Raw genomic sequence first — 20,084 nt, forward strand, 5'->3', positions numbered from 1 at the left:
GATGGGACGAGCAAGAACTAACTTACTGATGTTATCGACTGAACTAACTGACTGATTTTATTGACTGGACGAGGCCACATGATAATGTCAAATACCTTATCCCCATGATATGCCCCCCTAACCCAACATATCATATATAGGGACTCTATATTCTTTTGGAGGTGGACAAGGACAGATGTCTAGTCGTTCGGATGGGACGAAAAACCGAGGTCCCGTGTACACATTGGCGTGCACTTAAAAGATGGGGGCATATGGGGATGAGGGAAAAAGTAAAGCATGACTTTATTAAGCCGCGGTGGCAATAACACCTTAAAGTTTTAATTTGAACAATCAAATTTGAACATGAGGGGACGTAAAAAATAAACAAAAACAATGATAAAAGATATTGGAATTAGTGCGTTTTTTCTTTAACTTATACTGATTACAAACGATTCTAAAATTTTAATAAGCCATCGACCGGTTTATTCGACTGACTATTTGATTTGGACTTAGGGTCGACTCATAATTTCTCCCAAACGAAGGGAGCTAACTCTAGTTTATTGTTGTACAACCGGAAGCGCGGTACTTTTCGAAGAAAAAAGCTTTTGCAGTTACTTACAGGCCTACTCAATATTTGTATTATTATTTATAGGCATTATATAAATGAATTCACCGGTACGTATACTTTTTTCTTTATATGATTCTATTGTGGTACTCTAGCCTTAGATCTCTTTCGAAAGTGAAAAGACGAAAAAATCACTTCTCTCTACTACAGACTAATGACTATTATAGACTATAGTACACATTCACATGTCATATGAATATTGAATACATCAATACATATATGACGATGTCCCTATCCAATGTCAATGACTACTACACTACAGTATGTACAGGATATATAATACTTGAATTGCTAGGATAAATATACTTATATTTTCATAGGCCTAGACTGTGCCAAACCAATATATTAAATTCGATGAAAACACCAGAGTGAACCCACTATGCTATGGCCATGGCCGCCATGGGTGAACTTAAAAAGGTGAAACCACTGTGACTGTTACCACTGTTAGCCCATTTTAACAATCTGTGATTTGCCTAGGAGTAGGGATCTGTACTATTTCTAGTATGAACCTTTTCATGTGAAGCAGTTGATGTTACTGCTCTTTGGGGGGCCCGGTGTGGCCGAGTGGTTAGGACGCTTGCCGCTCATGCTGGGGGTCCCGGGTTCGCATCCCAGCGAGGTCAAGGTCAACCTTGTGGATTTTTCCGACTGGGTTCCCCCTTGTCAGGTGGGGGCTGACATGGAAAAGCGTTCTAGTCCATCGGAGACGACGATAAACGGAGTCCCGTGCTCATTCGATAGAGCACGTTAAAGACACCTCGCCAGTTAAAAATTGGTTGTAAGAGTATGCCATTAATAAAACAGTAGATCTGCTACGACAAGCTGTAGTTGCATTAGAAGAAGCGAGCGTCACACCAAGAGAAACTGCAAGGAGACCTGCTGCCAATGATCCTGGATCATCTTGTGCCGATGGTGAAATCAGGAGACTATTAACCAACACTTCTACTACTAGCACCCCTATAACTAGGCCCAACGGTACATCATCTAGTGAAATTCGCAGGCTTTTTACACCATACAATAGATCAAACCCCAGACGAGTACCGGTAACTCAACAGAGACAGTCTAAGTGGTCGCATAAATTTTTATGCTTGGCAGATCCACAGCAGGTATTTATTACAGATGTTTGATTAAAATTAATCTTAAGTTTTACACATCAACGCTTTAAAATGTTTGAAATATTTAAAGTGCTCTTCAAATGGCATTAAAATGACTACAGAAAATATATTCAGAAAATATGCTTTGGATAGATGTAATATGATGCATGTGTGCTTGAATATAACAAGACCTTCTCTATTCTACAAACAAGTGTAAAACTTCTATTTTTGTAGCCTGGTCTATTCATACTCACAGAATTCATTAACTTATAATACAAATTTATTTCTGCCTTCAGGATTATGTCCCAACCAAGGATATGAAAGTAAATCTCTTTATGGCTGGTTTAGGAGAAAAGAGGCTAGTATTGGATAAATCTCTAGATCCAGCTTATTTCAAGGAGAGCGTCCTTGAACATTATCCAAAGTTAAAAGGAGGAGGGGGATTTGAATTACTCAGGACCTGCAACAGAACATGCCTGGAAATTATTCCACCCCAAAGATCAGGCTATACAACTTCGTTTTTAGCTGACTCGTGTAGTCTTGGACAGTGTGTTATTTTCATCAGGCCTCTCCAGCAAGCTTTGAATATGGACATCTCAGCATATGAATCTGAGGTAGGCACAATCAAAATAATTTTTTTATTCAAGTCCGAGGCAGGACATTAGACCATTGACACTTATTCATAAGTGAGCATATCATTTGGTTGCTAATTTTAGGGCGGCTCTTTTGTAAAACACAAGTTTATGCTTTTTTTTATTATTATTAATATTGTAGCCAACAGATGATTGTCCCATTGAAAAGTGTCTTATTTGTGAGAAAGACATTCCCATAATACAACTGAAGTCCCATATTAAAGAAGAACATGAGGTGAGTTATTGGCTTTGGAATAGACAAACGGCAGTGGTACTGTATTTAATGATTGTCATATAGTCAATTCAAAATAATTGAAATGACACAATGCCAGATTTAGAAAGAGTAAGAATCTTTCACATTTGAAAATAAAAGTCATTAATTTTGAATCTCTGTGTAACTAAATAAAACTCTGGATAACAACAAATGTTTCAGACATAGCTAGCATTAAAGTAGACATACCAGTAATTAGAATTAATAAGAATTGCTCCAACAAAAAGTATTTGACTGGTGACTATGCCCCTTAACCTTTTTCAAATGCCATAGTCACGTTTTTGCGACTTCTCGGTCAAACACCATAGTCACACTAATGCAACACAAGGTATGATTCAGAACGACTTGTGTCCAAGTTTGTGCCAACTCACCATCGAACGGAAGATAGATGAATGTCAAGGCCTTGTAAACATACGAAAATAGCTGGGCCTTACTTCTCAAATAAGTTGTGAATTTTTAGTTTGAAAAAAATCAGAAAATCAGATGTTCTTTTTGATAGCGACAGTGAATTTGGAATTGAAAGTTTTTATGTTTTCATGAAAAAGAATTTTGTCCAATTCCCTTTGACTTTTTCATCGTGATATTGCTGTATCTTTTATAATTATCGTTTAGGTAAGTAAGTGGTCTATGAAATACAGTGCTATCAGAAACAATTTGTCCTTCACAGGAATGAAATATAAAAGATTAAAGTATTTGTAAATCCGAACCTATATTCTTTGTTTTATTGTTTATTCCTGTTACAGGGTGATGATGCACTGCCTGTTATCAAATCAAAGAAAACGAAGATAAGACCCATTTGTGATTATGTATGTCAGATAGAAGTAAGATACATTTTTTTTTTTTTTTCTCACTACCGGTATTACAAATTGTTAATATACCGTAAACCACTGGAAAGTTGGACACTTTTACTGCTTTTTTACAAATAATTTTGTCACTAATAGCCCTGCCTTGTGCTAAACCCTGTGGTGTGATGAGGAATATTATGGTGCTTTGCACACATTTTATCTATTTGAAGAATATTAACAGCAAGAATTTCGAAAATAAAAGGGTGCTGCCAACTTCACCTATCACAGGGGAGAGGGGTTGTAAAATTGCAAGAGCAATGATACAAAAGCACTGGCACAGTTCAGCAAACATAGAATATCTGGTGAACATGGCCAGGGACAAGAATATGAATGTTTTGGCACTAATATCACTAAGCACTTGTTGAAAAAACACAGTAATAGGATTTAAAATAATGCTTTGTCATTTTGTTTAAAATAAATTTATATACAAGAATTAACGGAGGAGCTACTTAGGTATTTTTGAAAAATGTCACATTTTCACTTATTTTGTTGTGAATAACTGTACCAAGACATGTTCATGTCCCATGTGAATTATGAAAAATATAATGATTTCACCAAAAAATGTCCTGTTGAGCAGAATGCCTTTCGGACATCTTGCACTTATAGTCAAACATGACTGGCAAATAGTAACTCGTATTAAATTACTGTTATATTTTATAGGATTTAGAGTCTGAGCTACAGAAAAATGATACACAGAAGTAATAATTATGTTGAAAATTATAATCTTTTATTGCATGCTGAATACTTATTTTTAAAACATTTTCTTTAGGTCCTTTATTTTTATGTTTGAATAAAGGTTAAGTAACCTTTCAAAATCAGTTGATGCTTGATTTCATGTTATTAATGTTTCAGTAATTATTTTTAATCAGTTTTATTTAAACAGACTGAACAGGGCTCAATTTAACCAATATCGCATTGCAGTTTTCTATTCTAATGTGAATCAGAGATTAGAATAATTTAGCAAAACCCAAAAATGTTCTCATGATATAAAAAAGGACTAGTCTGTTTCATTTGTGATGTGACGTCATTTATTGGATAGTCGCAATATCCAGACGTAAATGACTGGTCACAAAGTGTCCTAAAGGGCTTAAATCGTGCTACAAACATCAATTTTTTTTTCTTTGGGTGGATTTGGATGCTCAAAAGACACTATCAGATGAATAATAGATGAAATAAAGAACAGTTTCCCTGACAAATTTAAATTTCTTTGGAATACTGTGCTAAACAAACTGATTTTTATAAATTGGGCCCATTAAAACATTTTCTTTAGTTCCTTTATATTTATGGTTAATAAAGGTTAAGTAACCTTTTAAGATCTGTTGATGCTTGATTGATAATTATTCATTATCTCATCTATATGAGTGCATCATAATAAATCAACATCATTATGTAGTCTAGATGTCGGAAATTAAACAGGACATAAGATTCAGGCTGCTTCAAAATATGGATACAATATAATATTAGTTTTTCTTTCATAAATGAGTCATATTCATCATAATATGTAAGTCAAGTGAAATTATTAACACCTTGTTTTCTTCTCTCTATTCGAAGTTAAAGGTTAATTTTAGAGGACCTTAAATTTAGTGGATCTTCAGTCAGACTTGAAGTCAGAAATACTCGAAAAGCCTAACGCTGCTGCCCTATAAGCCTAATGTTAAATCCAGCCCTGATTATTACAGGAGCTTATATTTTGGTAACACACCATATGTATCAGTTTACAATTTTTATAAAAATTTTATTTTGTAGATGGACGGCTTGCCCAATATGTTTTGAAATCTTTCGTGAAGATTTAGTTGCCAGTCATTCTGCTAGTTGTTGTGATGAGACTACTCATATAAATGAAAGGTTTATGAAAATATTTTATTAATTTTATGAAAGTTTCTGTCAAGCAAACAATAGCATGTAATTCATGTACCCTACTTAAAAGTCGATTTTGACTAAATTTTTTGCTGAAATATCTTTATGGTAGTCCTGCTGCATGGATTTAAGGTTTGAATATGAAAGATTCTAAAATATATTTAAAATTTTTTAGGTGTCTGTAGTTGGAGGATGGCTTATAAGTTTGTTATAACTCTTTTAGTTTTTGCTGAATCTGTATGACAGAAAGTGTTGATCTCATCTGAGATGTGGATGTGTAATAACAGTAAAATTATGATTTAATTCTAGGTTTTTAGGTGGATGAATTTGTTTGAATTTGTATTTCCTATGTCTCAATTTCAAGGACTACTAATTGTCCATTTAAACCCTATTTTGTCTGTGTGATTAAGAGTGTTATTAAAGCTTCCCTTTTGACCCACTGCGAAAAAATTCTGAAGTGAGTTATACCCTTTAAGACAATCTTAACATCTTAGATCGTGACGTTAATGTCTCATAGATAAACAGATTAAAAGAGATAATTACGTCACAATCTGTGACTTTACAGAGTGTCTTAAAGGGTATAATACAATTGTCGGGCATCAGAATATGTTTTTTTTCAGTGGGTCATAAGGGAATCTTACATAAGACTTTTATCAAAAAATACAAGGTTAAATAGACAACAATTGTCCTTTAGTATTTATTAAATTATCTTTTCAGTCATCCTATTAGTCTTCATGAAGCTCTTGAAAAATTTAAAGTGGATGTGTTTGGGGAAAAGAAGGAGAAAATAAATATATCTGTTTTACGTAATAAGTTTCTACAAACTGCTATGGAAAATCTAGATGATATTGACTTCCAGCAGATAATAAACGTGATATTTATCGGTGAAGAAGGTGTCGATGCTGGGGGACTCACCAGAGAGTTTTTCTCTCTATTGTTCAAACAAACACCAGTCTTTGAAAATGGTGGATTTAATGTTAATTCACAGTTACTGAGTGATAAAATATATCAAATTATTGGCAAAGCAGCGTCATATTCAGTTCTCAATGGGAATCAAGGACCTCAGTGTCTAAGATCTCACCTTGTAAAGTATATATTAAGTAATGTGCTTCCAACAGATGAAGAAATTCCTGAGGAAATTTTGCCAGCTAATGTCTTGTATGTCCTTCAAGAGGTATGATTATAGTTTTGTTTTTCAGTCCTAATCAGGAAGGGATTTGTTGGTGTTCGGAAAAGTTTAATTGGGAAGACAACATGCTTTGCCTCAGTTCTGTTCCCTTCAAGTACATCCTGTCAGACTTGTATAGTAACTGAATGCTCCTACTGTTAAATTTCAAATACCTTGAACCAGTTAAAATATTCAATGAATTGGCTGCAATTTTAGAAGACATCTGATCTGACAAATGAATTTGGTTATTTTTTGTAGATGGGTAGATTAGATAATGAAGGATTAAATACTCTATTGACAGAAAATGCAGATGTATTTGAAGCTGCAGGTTTTAGACAGAAGCTACATTCAGGTTCAAAGCAAAGTGCAGCTCTGGCTCTTCATCAACATTTTGGATTTTACAGATTTCTACCGGCTATGATACAATTTATAGATGGTACGCTCAAACTTTTCATGATTTTTTTGTTCATTTTATGTAACAGAACTACCATGAAGACAATACTAGCTTTGTGAATATCAGAAATGGATGCAGAGTTTGCAAACTCAGTCGGAATAGCATCAAGTCTTATGGAAGGGTTGCATGCCCTGTATTGCTTATTTTAGAAATTCATTTAAGCCGTTAAAAATGGGTTTAATTTTACAAATTTTAAATTGTTCCAAATTTATTACAAACGTTTGATATGGGCAATACTGTGAGGCAGCACATATTAAGTTAGTAGTGGAATTCCTGCCACACTCGCTGTAACATACCATATGTATGATCTTAGCAGATTCTGGTTGATTACACTTATAAAATGTATTAAATTCTATAGATACTGCTAAAATTTGAGACAAGCTGAGACAAAAATGCTCATGATATGAGGTGTAATGATGTCAAAGTTTTTTGTACAACTTCTTACTTTAATTGCTGCCTCCTTAGTTGGCAGCCATTCAACTATAAGACAAAAATAAGTGGTAGTTGACGAGTTATCTTTCTTTATTAAGGTTTGAAACTTCATGGTGTGTATGATCTCTTGGTAAAATATCCAAAGGAATCATCCTTATTTTTAAGTATACATGAAACAACATACTCAGATATCATAGATATGTATCAACCAAGTTATTCGTCAGATCAAGAAGAAAAGAATATTGAGGAAATTATTGTTTACAATTTACATCAATTTCTTAGAAAATTGCAAAGTAAGTAATTATTCTTTAGTCACATATACAGGAACACATAAACACAAGTTATGGAGAACAGTTATTAAATGCAATACAAAAACTTTCTGTAACAATTTTTTTGTAACAACTATATTGTAGTCTGGTTCAGTTAATTTTTCTTTATACACAGGCACCACTGAAGTCAGTGGAGTCTGAGGGCATTTCAGATATCTAGTGATTTTCCATTTAATTTTCTGAATGGCAGGGAATTTTCTTAAAATCTATTTCTAAAGAATGTAAATGCACTGCATTAGTCTTAAAGTGAAATGATTTTGAAATAAGGAAAAGATTACCACTAATGATTATAACGTAACTAAGTTCATTAATGATTTTTATGTGCCTTGTCCATAGGTACTATGGCAGGCGTCGCCAGCAAGGCCCAGTGAGGCAGGACATGCTCACCCTTCCAGAACACATGATGCCACTCTGCAAATGGGTTTGTCAACTTGGCATCCCTTGGGAGAGTCCACATAGGTAATGCTTGAGACTTGCCCATTTTTTTTTTTTGGGAGGGGGGGGGAGTGTTTCCGACTTAATTTGGTATGCGATACATATGATTCAACAGTTAAGTTTGAAATCCTGAAATAATTCAAGAAAATAACGATAGTTATATACTTTTAGTTATTGCCATAGCTTTTATATGCATGTCTTGAATATTCAGAATATATACTATCATCATTTAACACTTTTTCATAAGTGCATATATTTTGTTGGCTGCCACAGTGTTAATGTTCAAATAATAAAATTTCATTTTTTACTTACAGGAGGGAAGATAACTTCAGAGTGGATAAGCCTAAATGATATAACAGATGTAAACACACCTGTCAAACTGACTATTAAAGATTTTTTACAGGCAGTGACTGGAAGCTCTTCGATAAGCAATAATATAAAAATTGGGCTGATATTGTTTGATCACAAAAGTGAACTGTTAACGACTGTGAATACATGTGCCCCATCAATTACATTTAGCCAAACCTCATCCCTTAAAGAATATTCCTTCCTTGAGAAATCTATGATAAATATAATAGTAGGTGCATATGGATTTGGCATCAATTAAAGGGACTGTTTCTTGTAGTGCAAAACCATTGTTTCATATTTCACTAATTTTATCCATAAGATTCAAAAGCAATCAAAGTCTTTCATAATTCCCTCCTTTATTCTTTGCTGTCCATATTGTATACTCTGATAGAGCACGTGTTTATGTTATGTACTACATTATATAAACAGGAGAAGAAACTTATATTGCAACTCGACATAAACTACAAGAAAAATATAGCTGTAGTCTATGTTATTTAAACAGAAATGACAAATTTCTGCTGAATCAGCTTCGTGAACCCCAATAATGCAATAGAAAAATAATTTTCTTTTCAAAATGTCTATTTTAGCAATCTACAATGCTTTTAAACATCAGAGTACAATTGTTATAAATATATTTGAAAGATTAGCTTCTCAGATATACACTAGAGCTATAATTAAACATGTTTAAATTTCTTCTGCTGTTAATATATTCCTATAATATCATTGATATGTAAACCTGATTGACAGGGTCATTTTATTGTTGTGTTTTTCAGATCATCCCCGGAGACGGGAATATGCAGGCCTTGTTTTTAAAATCATTTTTAAAAAATAAATTATAAAGCTTTCAAGAGTAGTTTTTATGCACTTTTATGAATAATTTAAACAAGTGGTTGCCCAGCAAGATACGCCCACTTTTAAAAAATGTTTTTTTGGTATATCAAAGACTATACTTCAGAAATATTTGTCGAATCAAGATCTTATGGATATAAACCTACACACATTTTTTTTATTAAAATTCGACCAAAACTGTGGCCTCTATCGCATTCTCAAGCAAATTTGAACGTATTTTTGGTGTATCAAAGGTTAAATATCTGTGAATATTTGTCGAATCAAACCCAAATTCGAACTTGTCCGAGATCTTATGGATATAAACCTACACACAAAATTTTATTAAAATTCGACCAAAACTGTGGCCTCTATCGCGTTCACCAGCCAATTGTGGACGGACGGACAGGGGCGACGGCAAAATACGACCACATTTTTTGAATGTGGGCGTATAAAAATAAATAATTAAGAATAATAAGAATAAGAATAGTTTATTTGTACTTTTAGGCCGTTGGCCCCTTATACATGATAATTGATAAATAAATTATATACAGTTATACACATGGCATAAATAATGAACATTTACAAAGTTTACATCTTGTATAGAAATATAATGCATGGCTGGACAATTAGATGAATCAAAAGAAGATTAGCAGTAACAATAACCTTCCACAAACATCACATTTGAATAGAATTTTAGTGATAACAAATACTTCGCCACAAGCAAGAAGTATCATACTCTATATTACAAACATGACATATAATGGTTTGCAGGAAGGTTAACCATATCGTACTCTTCACCATATACATCACATTTAATAGTTTGCTAGAGGTTTCGCCGTATCATACTATATACCACAAACATCATATTTAATGGTTTGCTAGAAGTTTAACCAAACAAACATCACTTTTAATGGTTTGCTATAAGTTCAATCAAGCCATACCCTTTACTACAAACCTCATATTTAGTGATTTGCTAGAAGTTTAAACATATCATACTCTTTATCACAAATATCGCATTTCGTGGTTTTATAGACGTTTAACCAGATCATACTCTTTATCACAAACATCGCATTTAATGATTTACTAGAAGTTCAACCAGATTGTACTCTTTACCACAAACATCACATTTAATTGTTCACTAGAAGTTTATCCATATTATACTTTTTACTACAAACAAAACGTTTAATGGTTTGCAAGAAGTTTAACCATATTGTACTCTTTACCATGAACATCACATTTAATGCTTTGCTAGTGGTTTAACTATATTGTACCCTTTACCGTAAACATCACATTTAATGGTTTGCTAGAAGTTCAACCATATTACACCCTTTGTCACAAACACATTCAATGGTTTGGTAGAGTTTAAACCATATCATATTCATTTACCATATATATCACATTTAATGGCTTGATAGAAGTTTAATCATATACTCTTTACCACAAACATCACATTTAATGATTTGCTGGAAGTTTAACCATATCCTACTCTTTACCATAAACAACACATTTAATGCTTTGCTAGAGTTTAAACCATATATATAAATTTACCATAAATATCACATTTAATGACTTGTTAAAAGTTTAATCATAACATATACTTTACCACAATTATCACATTTAATGGTTTGATAGAAGTTTTACCATACTATACTCATTGCCATAAACATCACATTTAATAAAGGTCAAGAGTTTTGACACTTTTGAAGCTTTATCTTAAGCAATTGGTGTAAGTAACACATGTAGTGATTTACAGGCTTTCAACTCTGGTGTTTTACAACAGTATGGCATTAGGATTCTTACTACTCACAGGGTTAGCATCTCTCGCCTAAATACTAATGCTTTTTTAATGTATAGAGCTAAGTTTTTCTGATGATTCACACTTGAAAAAAGATACTTTAAATTTTCAGATGATGGGAATTTGGTTAAGCTATTTGGCAAGAAATTGTTTCTCAAGTCTCTAATCTAAGCATGGGACAGAAATGAAATGAAATGAGATGGAGTTTAACATCCCATTTTTATGCACTGTAAGGCTAATTAGAGACGGGCATATGCCAAGTGTGTGCAATGAGGGTGAATTTTGCCAAGGGCAGCGGCACATGGCCTACTCTTACAACCGATTTTAACTGCTGAGGTGTCTTTAACGTGCTCTATCGAATGAACACGGGACTCCGTTTATCGTTGTCTCCGATGGACTAGAACGTTTTTCCATGTAAGCCCTCAACTGACAAGGGGGAACCCAGTCGGAAAAATCCACAAGGTTGACCTCGACGGGATGCGAACCCGGGACCTCCAGCATGAGCGGCAAGTGTCATAACCACTCGGCCACACCGGGCCCCCTAAGCATGGGACAAATCATAATAAAATAATAATAATATAAATAACTACTCTCATAATGAAAGACCAGATTTTTTATTTTTGGCCTGCAGCACATAATTATTGATCCGATAAATCAATTTTACTTGTAAGAAAGTGAACAGTTTTGCAAAACAGATCAATTCCATGAGAATCGGATGCTTGTAGTGGGTCAACATGGTTTCTTAATTCTTCTTCAACATCATCAAGAATGATACAAGAGTTCTGGGGAATCTCAACACAATCAGGTTCATTCCCAGTCCATAATCCTTCTCGATTCACTCCAAAGTCTTGAATATTCTGAAATGAAAATTATATTAAAGTGGACAATGTATTACTGGTGTAAGGAGTGAAGGAAAAAACTAGTTTCATAATAGAAACATTGGCCAAGTTTACAACACAAGTATTTTTTTTATAACAAAAAATAGTGAAGATTATATACTGGCAAAGTATTACTGAGAAAGTTTCACTTACAGAAATATTTCATTATTTATCTGGTGCAGAAAATGCATGTGTGGTTTATATAATTTAACATCTACAGGTATTCAAAATATCTTTGACTGTAGTGCTACATGAATTGAGTACTTAAGTGGAATATATTGTTTTAATTAATGAGTTTAATGATAATAAATAGCAAGATTCAAAGATAAAAAGACACAAGTTCGTATATACATACCTCATGTGTCAAAGTTTCAGATGGATTTAGCATTTGACCATATGTCCACATCTGAATTGGAGATTGGCATTGGGCAGTTCTCAATGGCCGTCTCATAAAGGCATTTCTAAAAAAATCAAGGTGGTTCTGAATTCTTGGTAAAAAAACATAGTGCAGGGCATAAAGATGTAGTTCATCAGTAGGTATTAGAATACCTTGGTTCTCCATTGAGCAAAATAAATTATAAAATAATCCAATGCAGCCTGTCCACACATCTCGCCAAAATCGCTCAATTCTGAAAAGATAAAATACATTTACTGGAAATAATAAACTTTTACAGTACTAACATCACTATCAGTAACAGCTAAATATTTCTCTGTTTGTTTTTAATAACATGAAATTTTGCTTCAATCTTGAAATTATGCTATAGGGACAAATTTGACATGACTATTAATTTCGTCAAGTTGACCTTTAGAGTGTAGGCTATATTATGTTTTAAATGTTTTGTAAAGCTGGTAGTCAATAAAAATACCTAACAAACAATATTAACTATGTGGACTCTCTGAAAGTGATGTCAGGTTGACAAACCCAGTCGCAGAAGGGCATCAGGTTTTCCAGAAGGGTGAGCATGCCCTGTCTGGCTAGCAATAGCCGCCACATATCGATCATAGTGGAGCTATGAGAAAAATAAAGTTTTTGGACTTGTGTAATGTCATAATCTACAGTATAAACACAAACCTTTGGTTGTGAACGCTGCGTCCAGTTATATGGCTGCCTCTTCCTACTCCCTTTTGTTCAACCATAAATTTGGCAACAAGAACATTTTCACCGCCTTTGTCAGATCTAACTCTTTGCGGAATACCATACACTGTGACCGCTTCCATAAAACTCTGAACCACAGTCTCAGACCTGTTATTATCAGAAACTGTTAAATATACAGGTAATCTGGAGAAACCGTCTATTCCACCATGGATGACCATTCTCCAACTGCAAAAAGTAAACATAAAAATCTAATTACAAATCTAAATAGTCACACTCTGTAACAATATAATTTGATCTGTAAATAAACAGACTTTTACATATTAACTCCATGAAGAAAAATTTAAATTTAATGAATATCAACAGGCTTTTGCCTATAGCCCATTTGTAATTAACATAACAGTAGGGCCTACATGAAAGAAATATAACTACCAAAAAAAATGGAGAGGTAACAAACCCAATTGCAGAATGGCATCAGGTAAACATACCTGACTCCCAAGCGCCCTCTGCAGAGTATTTATCATTGTGGAGCTCAAGAAAATATTCTGAATTGGACTTGAAGCTAAAGGTTTATCAGACTTATCCTCCAGCAATACCATTGGTCTATTGGTGTGTAATGTAACTAGTAAAAAAATATGTGAACTCTACTAAAGCCTTAACCGCGAGTTGTCTATCAAACCCAGTCACAGGGTGAGCGTACAATGGAAATACTGGTGATAGAAGTTTTGGCAGACTTACCTGATGAGCTTATGGTAGCCATCAATATGCCATAAGGAGTTTGGCGCTCTCACATTATATTTGCGTCGGTTTGGTTTCAAAATGGTCAGATGCCGCAATATACACCCTTCTAAATCCACTCTTCTCACAGATTCACGAACCCTTATTTCTTGAACATTGTCTAAGTAAGTATGCCCTCACAGATCTATAGCCAACATCTGGATGGTTTATTAATATCTGCTCAGTTTTTACATCCAGTTCTTCATCAGATATTGTACTGAATTTATTTCCATATTTGATGCCATACTCTGAAAGCCTTGTCCTCAAGGTTCTGACACTAATTCCAAAAAGTTCGGCAATATCTTTCTGCTTGAAATTACACTCTATCAAAAATTCCAGCTGGCTCAATGGTATTTCAGTCTTTGGCCTGCCCGTTTTCCCGTACACATAAGTTGGTTGTACTCCAAAAGAGTCTCCTTGCGCTTGTTGTTGAACTTCAACTTGAAGCATGGTATTCACAAGATCAGATGCAGAAGACAAACATTGCATGGCATGGTCTATTTGAGAATCTTCAAACTCCACCGATACCTCTGACAAGATACCAGACACCATGTCTAATTCTCTTGCAACATACTCTATGGATTGCCTACTTTCAAGTTTATAAGCTAAATTTGTTATCAGTCGTTTGAGTTCGCTGATAATTTCGACAGCCATGACGAGAACAATAAACTAGAGTTAGCTCCCTTCGTTTGGGAGAAATCATTGTGTCGATTAGAAAATAGTTCGACCTTGACATTGACCTAAATAAAGATAATTCAGTGGAGAAACGTAGTTAATGACAGCGAGATATGTCATCTAATGCTTATGGTAGATGTTTCAGATTGTAAAATCAATTGTGCATAAGAGGTTATATGTATTTTTTATTAGAGGTTTCTTGTATTTTGTCTTTTGCAATAGACGTATGAGGTATTTTGTATTAGAGGTTTCTTGTATTTTGTTTTTTGCATTAGACGTTTTAGGTATTTGGTATGGCATTATGTTACATGTGTGTTTTGAATTAGACATTTCTACATAACATTAGGTTTTTGCCGCTTTCCCCCGCCATAGTAAGCAACTCCAAAAGTATCCAATGGTTTTGTAACCGAAATTCCATTCTGAATTCCAAGCATCCAATCAGACTGTTGCAGCTGTATTCACAAATAATAATCGATGCCCGAAAAATGTCGTACAAAGTAGAGTGGCTCCAGACAAAATGTTTTAATCCATAGTCAACTCAGTACAAATTCGTGGTATTCGATTAAAAGAAAAGTAAAATTAGTGTTTTATTAGGGCTTGATGACAGTTAGGGAAACAAAAGTAGAAATGCCGGAAAAAATTTCAGGTTTACAGACAGCGGCGCCGGTTTTCTTCGAGAGGCGAAGAAGCGGGGCTGACCTTGTATGGACCCCCCAAGAAAATTTTGGAATATTTGACGACCGCAAACGCGTTTACTGCTATTCCAGCCCGTAAAATTAGTGTTTTATTAGATTTAGGGCACTTTATTTTGCCAAGTAGATGAAATAAACAATTTTTTTACTTTACCCGTCTGCCCGAAAAGTCAGCTTGCCCGAAAGTTAGGGGGGCAGAGGTGCCCTCCCTGTCCCCCTGGCTCGTACATTCTTAAACCCATGTCGTTAAAATGATTATGGTATATCCATGTCAGGGGCAAAAATTCATTTCACCATTAGCTTAATCTAATAATGGTATGTGATACATAGACATTTTAAAATGGTCAATTTATAGAGGTTTTTAGTAATGAACTGTTTGGCATCTTCAAATGAACAGTTTCTTTAATGACGATCTGTATTAGAATATATTTAGCATTTTATTATTAACAATATTTAACCGATTAAGTAATTTAGATTGCAAATTAATGTCTAAGTAATACCGTCTCATACAATAAACAAAATATTTTCTGATACCAAAGACAAGCCAATATTAAAATATACTCGAATATACACTACATAGACTTTAAACAACAATCAGTATGATGATTTATACGATTTATTTTCAATTCGATTCATTTGATTGAATAAAATATTGTTATGGATAATTGTTGACAGTTGGCATAAAGGGAGCCAACTCCTGCTGTGGAGAGATAAGGTATTTTCACACAGGTTTCAATTTTCGGATAAATTCAAAATTTTTAGTATAACCAGTATAATGTTATTACGACAGTGGCCTAATTTTTTGACTAGTATTGTGAGTTAACCTAACGTTTTATATAAATACAATAACTAAAAATACTTACTCAAGTAGACTTATATTCTTGTATTGGTGACCGTAACTTTAAATGATCTGGTCGTAGGCTCTGGGAAGATACATGCCTTGGTCACGATTAAGGGTCGGGTTTGTCCATGTGGGCGTATCAAAAGGCGATGTAATCGTCACCGAAAATGGAAAAGGAGTACAACGGAGTCGCTTATCAAATATTATGCTTAATAGCGAAGTCATCTATGCGTCATACAGTCTAATCAAGTTATAAAACTTATAGTAATAGATTGTATAAATTTAATTCAGCTTGTTACCATAGATTGTATAAATTTAATTCAGCTAGTTACCATGGATAACGTTCTCTCATGTTCGAGAGTCGTGAAAGTGTTTTCGTGTTCTTCCGTCGTTCACGAACCTGCGCGAACACCGTTTCGAATACACCCCTTGTGTATTCTGTACGTTTTTATCTTCGACCAATTAACTTTGTGGTGACGGTTGGTTAGATGGGCGGCGACATTATCTTTCCATTACTGTTTAGGTTGTTGATTTTCACACAAAATTCTGCAGTCGTTGATGAAGGAGTCTGCATGCTTGCCTAGAAAGGAGAGTTGTTTGGATCTGTTATTATACTCATGGTATTTGTGTCGTGTATAATAACGAATTTGGTATTATTTCTGCCGTGTATAATAGTGTGTACTTCAATATCTATATCAGGGAGTTTTAAAAAGTTATCCCGACTTGTTGTATATAATCTGATACTTGATGGTTAGATTTTTGAAAATTATATTTTCCAAGAATGGATCTTTGTCTTAGGGCGTGGTCGGGCAGACTTTAGAACGAGCTACAGTTACATGGCTGAAACTTACCAGAAACAAAGATCTGTCCGTGTAAAATATAATTTTCAAAAATCTAACCACAAATTGGGGGGGGGGGGGGCTTTCCCCAAGTCTGCCCGATGAGGTCATCAGTTACATGGCCGAAACATAAATATAGATCAGTGCATAGACAAAGTGATTCTCGAAAATCTAACCATAAATGTTGGGTCTTTCCTCAAGTCAGGGTGAACTTTATAACTTAGCCCCACCGATTCCCTGTATGTAAAACTTATAATAATGTAATAACAATGATACCTTTTTGAACCGCAGCAGGATTCACAATACTAACACCAAAGAAGAACAAATGTTGTCAGCTATGTGAAAACTTCACATAAGAAATGGTATCAGGTGCTGTAAAAGAGTAAGCATAAGATGCCCAATTCACTGGACACAGCACATATTATAGCTAAATGAATAGATAGTTAGGATTAGTATTAAAATTGTGTCTACAAACATTCTGTTTTCCCTTTCTGGCACATCACAACCCCCCTTTAACAGTTATTCAGAATGTTATTCAACATTATACAGCATGGTGAAAAACACAAACAAACATTTCAAAAACATTTTGGAATGTTGTAATATTTAGAGCTCTGATTTGATCTATATGTTTTTTGCTTTTCAACCATATGTTTGGCGCAATATAGCCCGGTTGGTGCTGACGTGCCATAAAACCACATTTCATTTCTTTTTATTTTGCTTTTCTGAATCTTTGATAATGAATGAGCTCCTAATGGATTCTAGAAAATGTTAGTGACAGTTGAATTATTGAATTTATGAAAACTATTTATTTACACTATATAATTTGAGTTATCCTTCCGTTATAAAATAATTTTTTTCAATGTAATGTATATAATATGAATGAAATAGTGATACATGTTGTCGCTCTAAGATATAAGAAACCCACTCACCCTTCAAATCTAGTTAGATTTAGATTTCTAGGACTATAGCAGATTCTGTTCTCAAATTATATAATTTGTGGAAGTCATGATATCAACCGTGCATACTGTCGACTAACTATAATTAACAGCCAATTTACTCGGTTTAAGCCTGATTGGTCTTTGGCTGAATTTTAAATTTTAAAGTTAGTATTAACAAAAAACCGAAGAGAGTGGTGCTGTTTTTCACATATTCGATTAAAGACAATATGTTTTCACAATAATATTAAATAAGAGAAGATTTTATGTCATTCTGCTTTTTACTTTATTTAACTATTATTTTCCCTATATTATTTTCATTTATACCAATAAGAAAACTTGCCATGGTCCCGACTGGTGAATCATCAATTAATCCACGGGAACACTGTAGTGACCCAGTTTCCAAACTACAGAATACTACAGTATTCCTTCCTATACATATCTGACGAATTCCCTACGGAAAGTGCAATAAGACACTGTAGTATTTCCTACATAAATCTGTAGGAAAACCTATAGAATATTCCCTACATAATCGGCAGAATATTTGGGGTCGTTACTTCCTACAGGCCCCCGAAATTCTGTAGAATACGATAGAATTGTATCCTATAGACAATGGCAAAGCCCCACACCCCAACCAACAAAAACACGCAACTCTATAGAAACTTTCTATAGAATTCTGTTGAAAAATATATTGGTATCCTATCGGACTTTTTGCTAAGGATTTGTACAAATTGATATCAACTACGATTGATAAACGAGGCAAGTGTTATGTATATATGTATATGCGGTGTTATATGTTACACAATTGAGGAAATATCAATTTACACCTTCCTTACATTAGCAATCTTATCAGATTAACAGAAGACGAGTAACAGCTGGCACTGACTTAACACGGCGAACAGCTGTGCGAATGTCATTAACTGAAGTCATTAAAACAGCTGGCACTGACTTGACACGGCGAACAGCTGTGCGAATGTCATTAACTGACCCGAGGTCTTGAAATGATAAAGCAACCTGTACAGGAAGCTTAATCTGTTTATTACATAATGACCAGCTGTAATCTCCGGCCATAATTGAATCTGAAATATAATACCTGGCCATAGCGGATTGGTCAACACTATCTGTCCGTTCGGGGCACCCACCCACCCCAGACTGATACTGACCAATCAGGTCACGGTACATGGGTGTGGTTTCTAAATTCAAGGCTGGACCTCGATCCGGCCCAGTAATATATAAATTCAAACTAAATGTTTTATCAAAAAATCCAGCCCAGAGAGCCGAGCTGGGAACAAGACTGCTACTAGATGAAACACCTGTAACTTAAGTATTGTAGTACGAGTATTGTAAATATGTTTATAGTAGAATAAAAAGTATTGTATGACCCTGAAACTAGTCTTGTCATCCGAACCTGATTAAAGAACCAATGTCACATATAAATTGGCGCCGTAGACCAGAGCAACGGTTGAAGTCCTCAACCACTAGAAGAACACAGCTATCATTATTAAAGGTAAGTCTTTTCTAAATCCTAACCATGGCAACGGTAAATCTAGACATAAGTGCTATGTTTAATAATTTAACTGGGGAAGTAAGCAATTTGTCGTCAACACTTAAGCATCATGGAGTAACTCAGTTGGTTCCAACATTTCCTGGCAATCCCGAACTATTTACTAGTTGGGTCAAAAGTATTGAAAAATATGCCCTTTTAGCGGATGTCCCTGACGAAATAATTAAATACGTTGCATATCAAGCTAGCAGTGGAACCGTCAGTGATTATTTATCCCGGTATACCCCACAAGATCCTGCAATGAGGCCCCCTGGAATGACGTTAAACAGGAATTAGCTACCCGTTATGACGTTGTAAATGATGCTCAATTCGCCCTAAGTGTTTTACAATCAGCTAGGCAATTAGGTGATGAAAACGTGCAAATCTTCGCTGAAAGAATCATCTCTTTGGCCACGAAAGCGTTCTCCACAGCAGAAATGGACCTCGCCCCAATCCAGCGTCAGTTAGTTACCACATTTGCTAATGGCTTAAACAAAGACTATTTAAAGCTCAAATTATACTATTCAAAAAAAGTAGGGGATATTTGATTTTTAAGTGTTATTAAAGTCACCTAATGAAACTGACGAAGAAACAAATGACAAAATGAAATGAAGTTCACATTCATCGATTTATTCCAAATGATCGTTAGACTAAGTAAGGCACAGACTGACCATTATAAGGGTAAAATGATACCCGGGGTCAAACAGCAAAGTTACCAC

The 20,084-nt window shown here is 34.5% G+C and overlaps 1 protein-coding gene and 1 long non-coding RNA gene across 5 annotated transcripts; one reads left to right on the top strand and one right to left on the bottom strand.

Annotated features, from left to right (window-relative positions):
• Positions 1-1,080: 1,080 nt before the first annotated feature.
• Positions 1,081-9,317, top strand: LOC126822132 (probable E3 ubiquitin-protein ligase HERC3). Of its 4 annotated transcripts, XM_056099267.1 has the most exons (9): positions 1,081-1,710; positions 1,995-2,312; positions 2,473-2,565; positions 3,345-3,422; positions 5,193-5,291; positions 6,021-6,477; positions 6,730-6,907; positions 7,456-7,650; positions 8,436-9,317. In XM_056099267.1, the coding sequence occupies exons 6-9, from the start codon at positions 6,133-6,135 to the stop codon at positions 8,726-8,728; spliced, it is 1,011 nt and encodes a 336-aa protein (XP_055955242.1). In that variant the 5' UTR covers positions 1,081-1,710; positions 1,995-2,312; positions 2,473-2,565; positions 3,345-3,422; positions 5,193-5,291; positions 6,021-6,132; the 3' UTR covers positions 8,729-9,317. The 4 variants fall into 4 exon arrangements, with proteins under 4 accessions (XP_055955242.1, XP_055955241.1, XP_055955243.1 ...); XM_056099266.1 differs by lacking the exon at positions 5,193-5,291; XM_056099268.1 differs by lacking the exons at positions 2,473-2,565; positions 5,193-5,291.
• Positions 9,318-9,776: 459 nt separating this feature from the next.
• Positions 9,777-14,880, bottom strand: LOC126822125 (uncharacterized). The gene is made up of 4 exons (XR_008787398.1): positions 13,802-14,880; positions 13,043-13,291; positions 12,326-12,599; positions 9,777-11,949 (listed from the first exon to the last, which is right to left on the bottom strand). It is a non-coding gene; the product is annotated as an uncharacterized LOC126822125 (long non-coding RNA).
• Between the last annotated feature and the right edge of the window lie 5,204 nt (positions 14,881-20,084).

The sequence above is a fragment of the Patella vulgata genome, chromosome 3 (genome assembly GCF_932274485.2).
Source record: "Patella vulgata chromosome 3, xgPatVulg1.2, whole genome shotgun sequence".
NCBI classification, from domain to species: Eukaryota; Metazoa; Mollusca; class Gastropoda; family Patellidae; genus Patella; species Patella vulgata.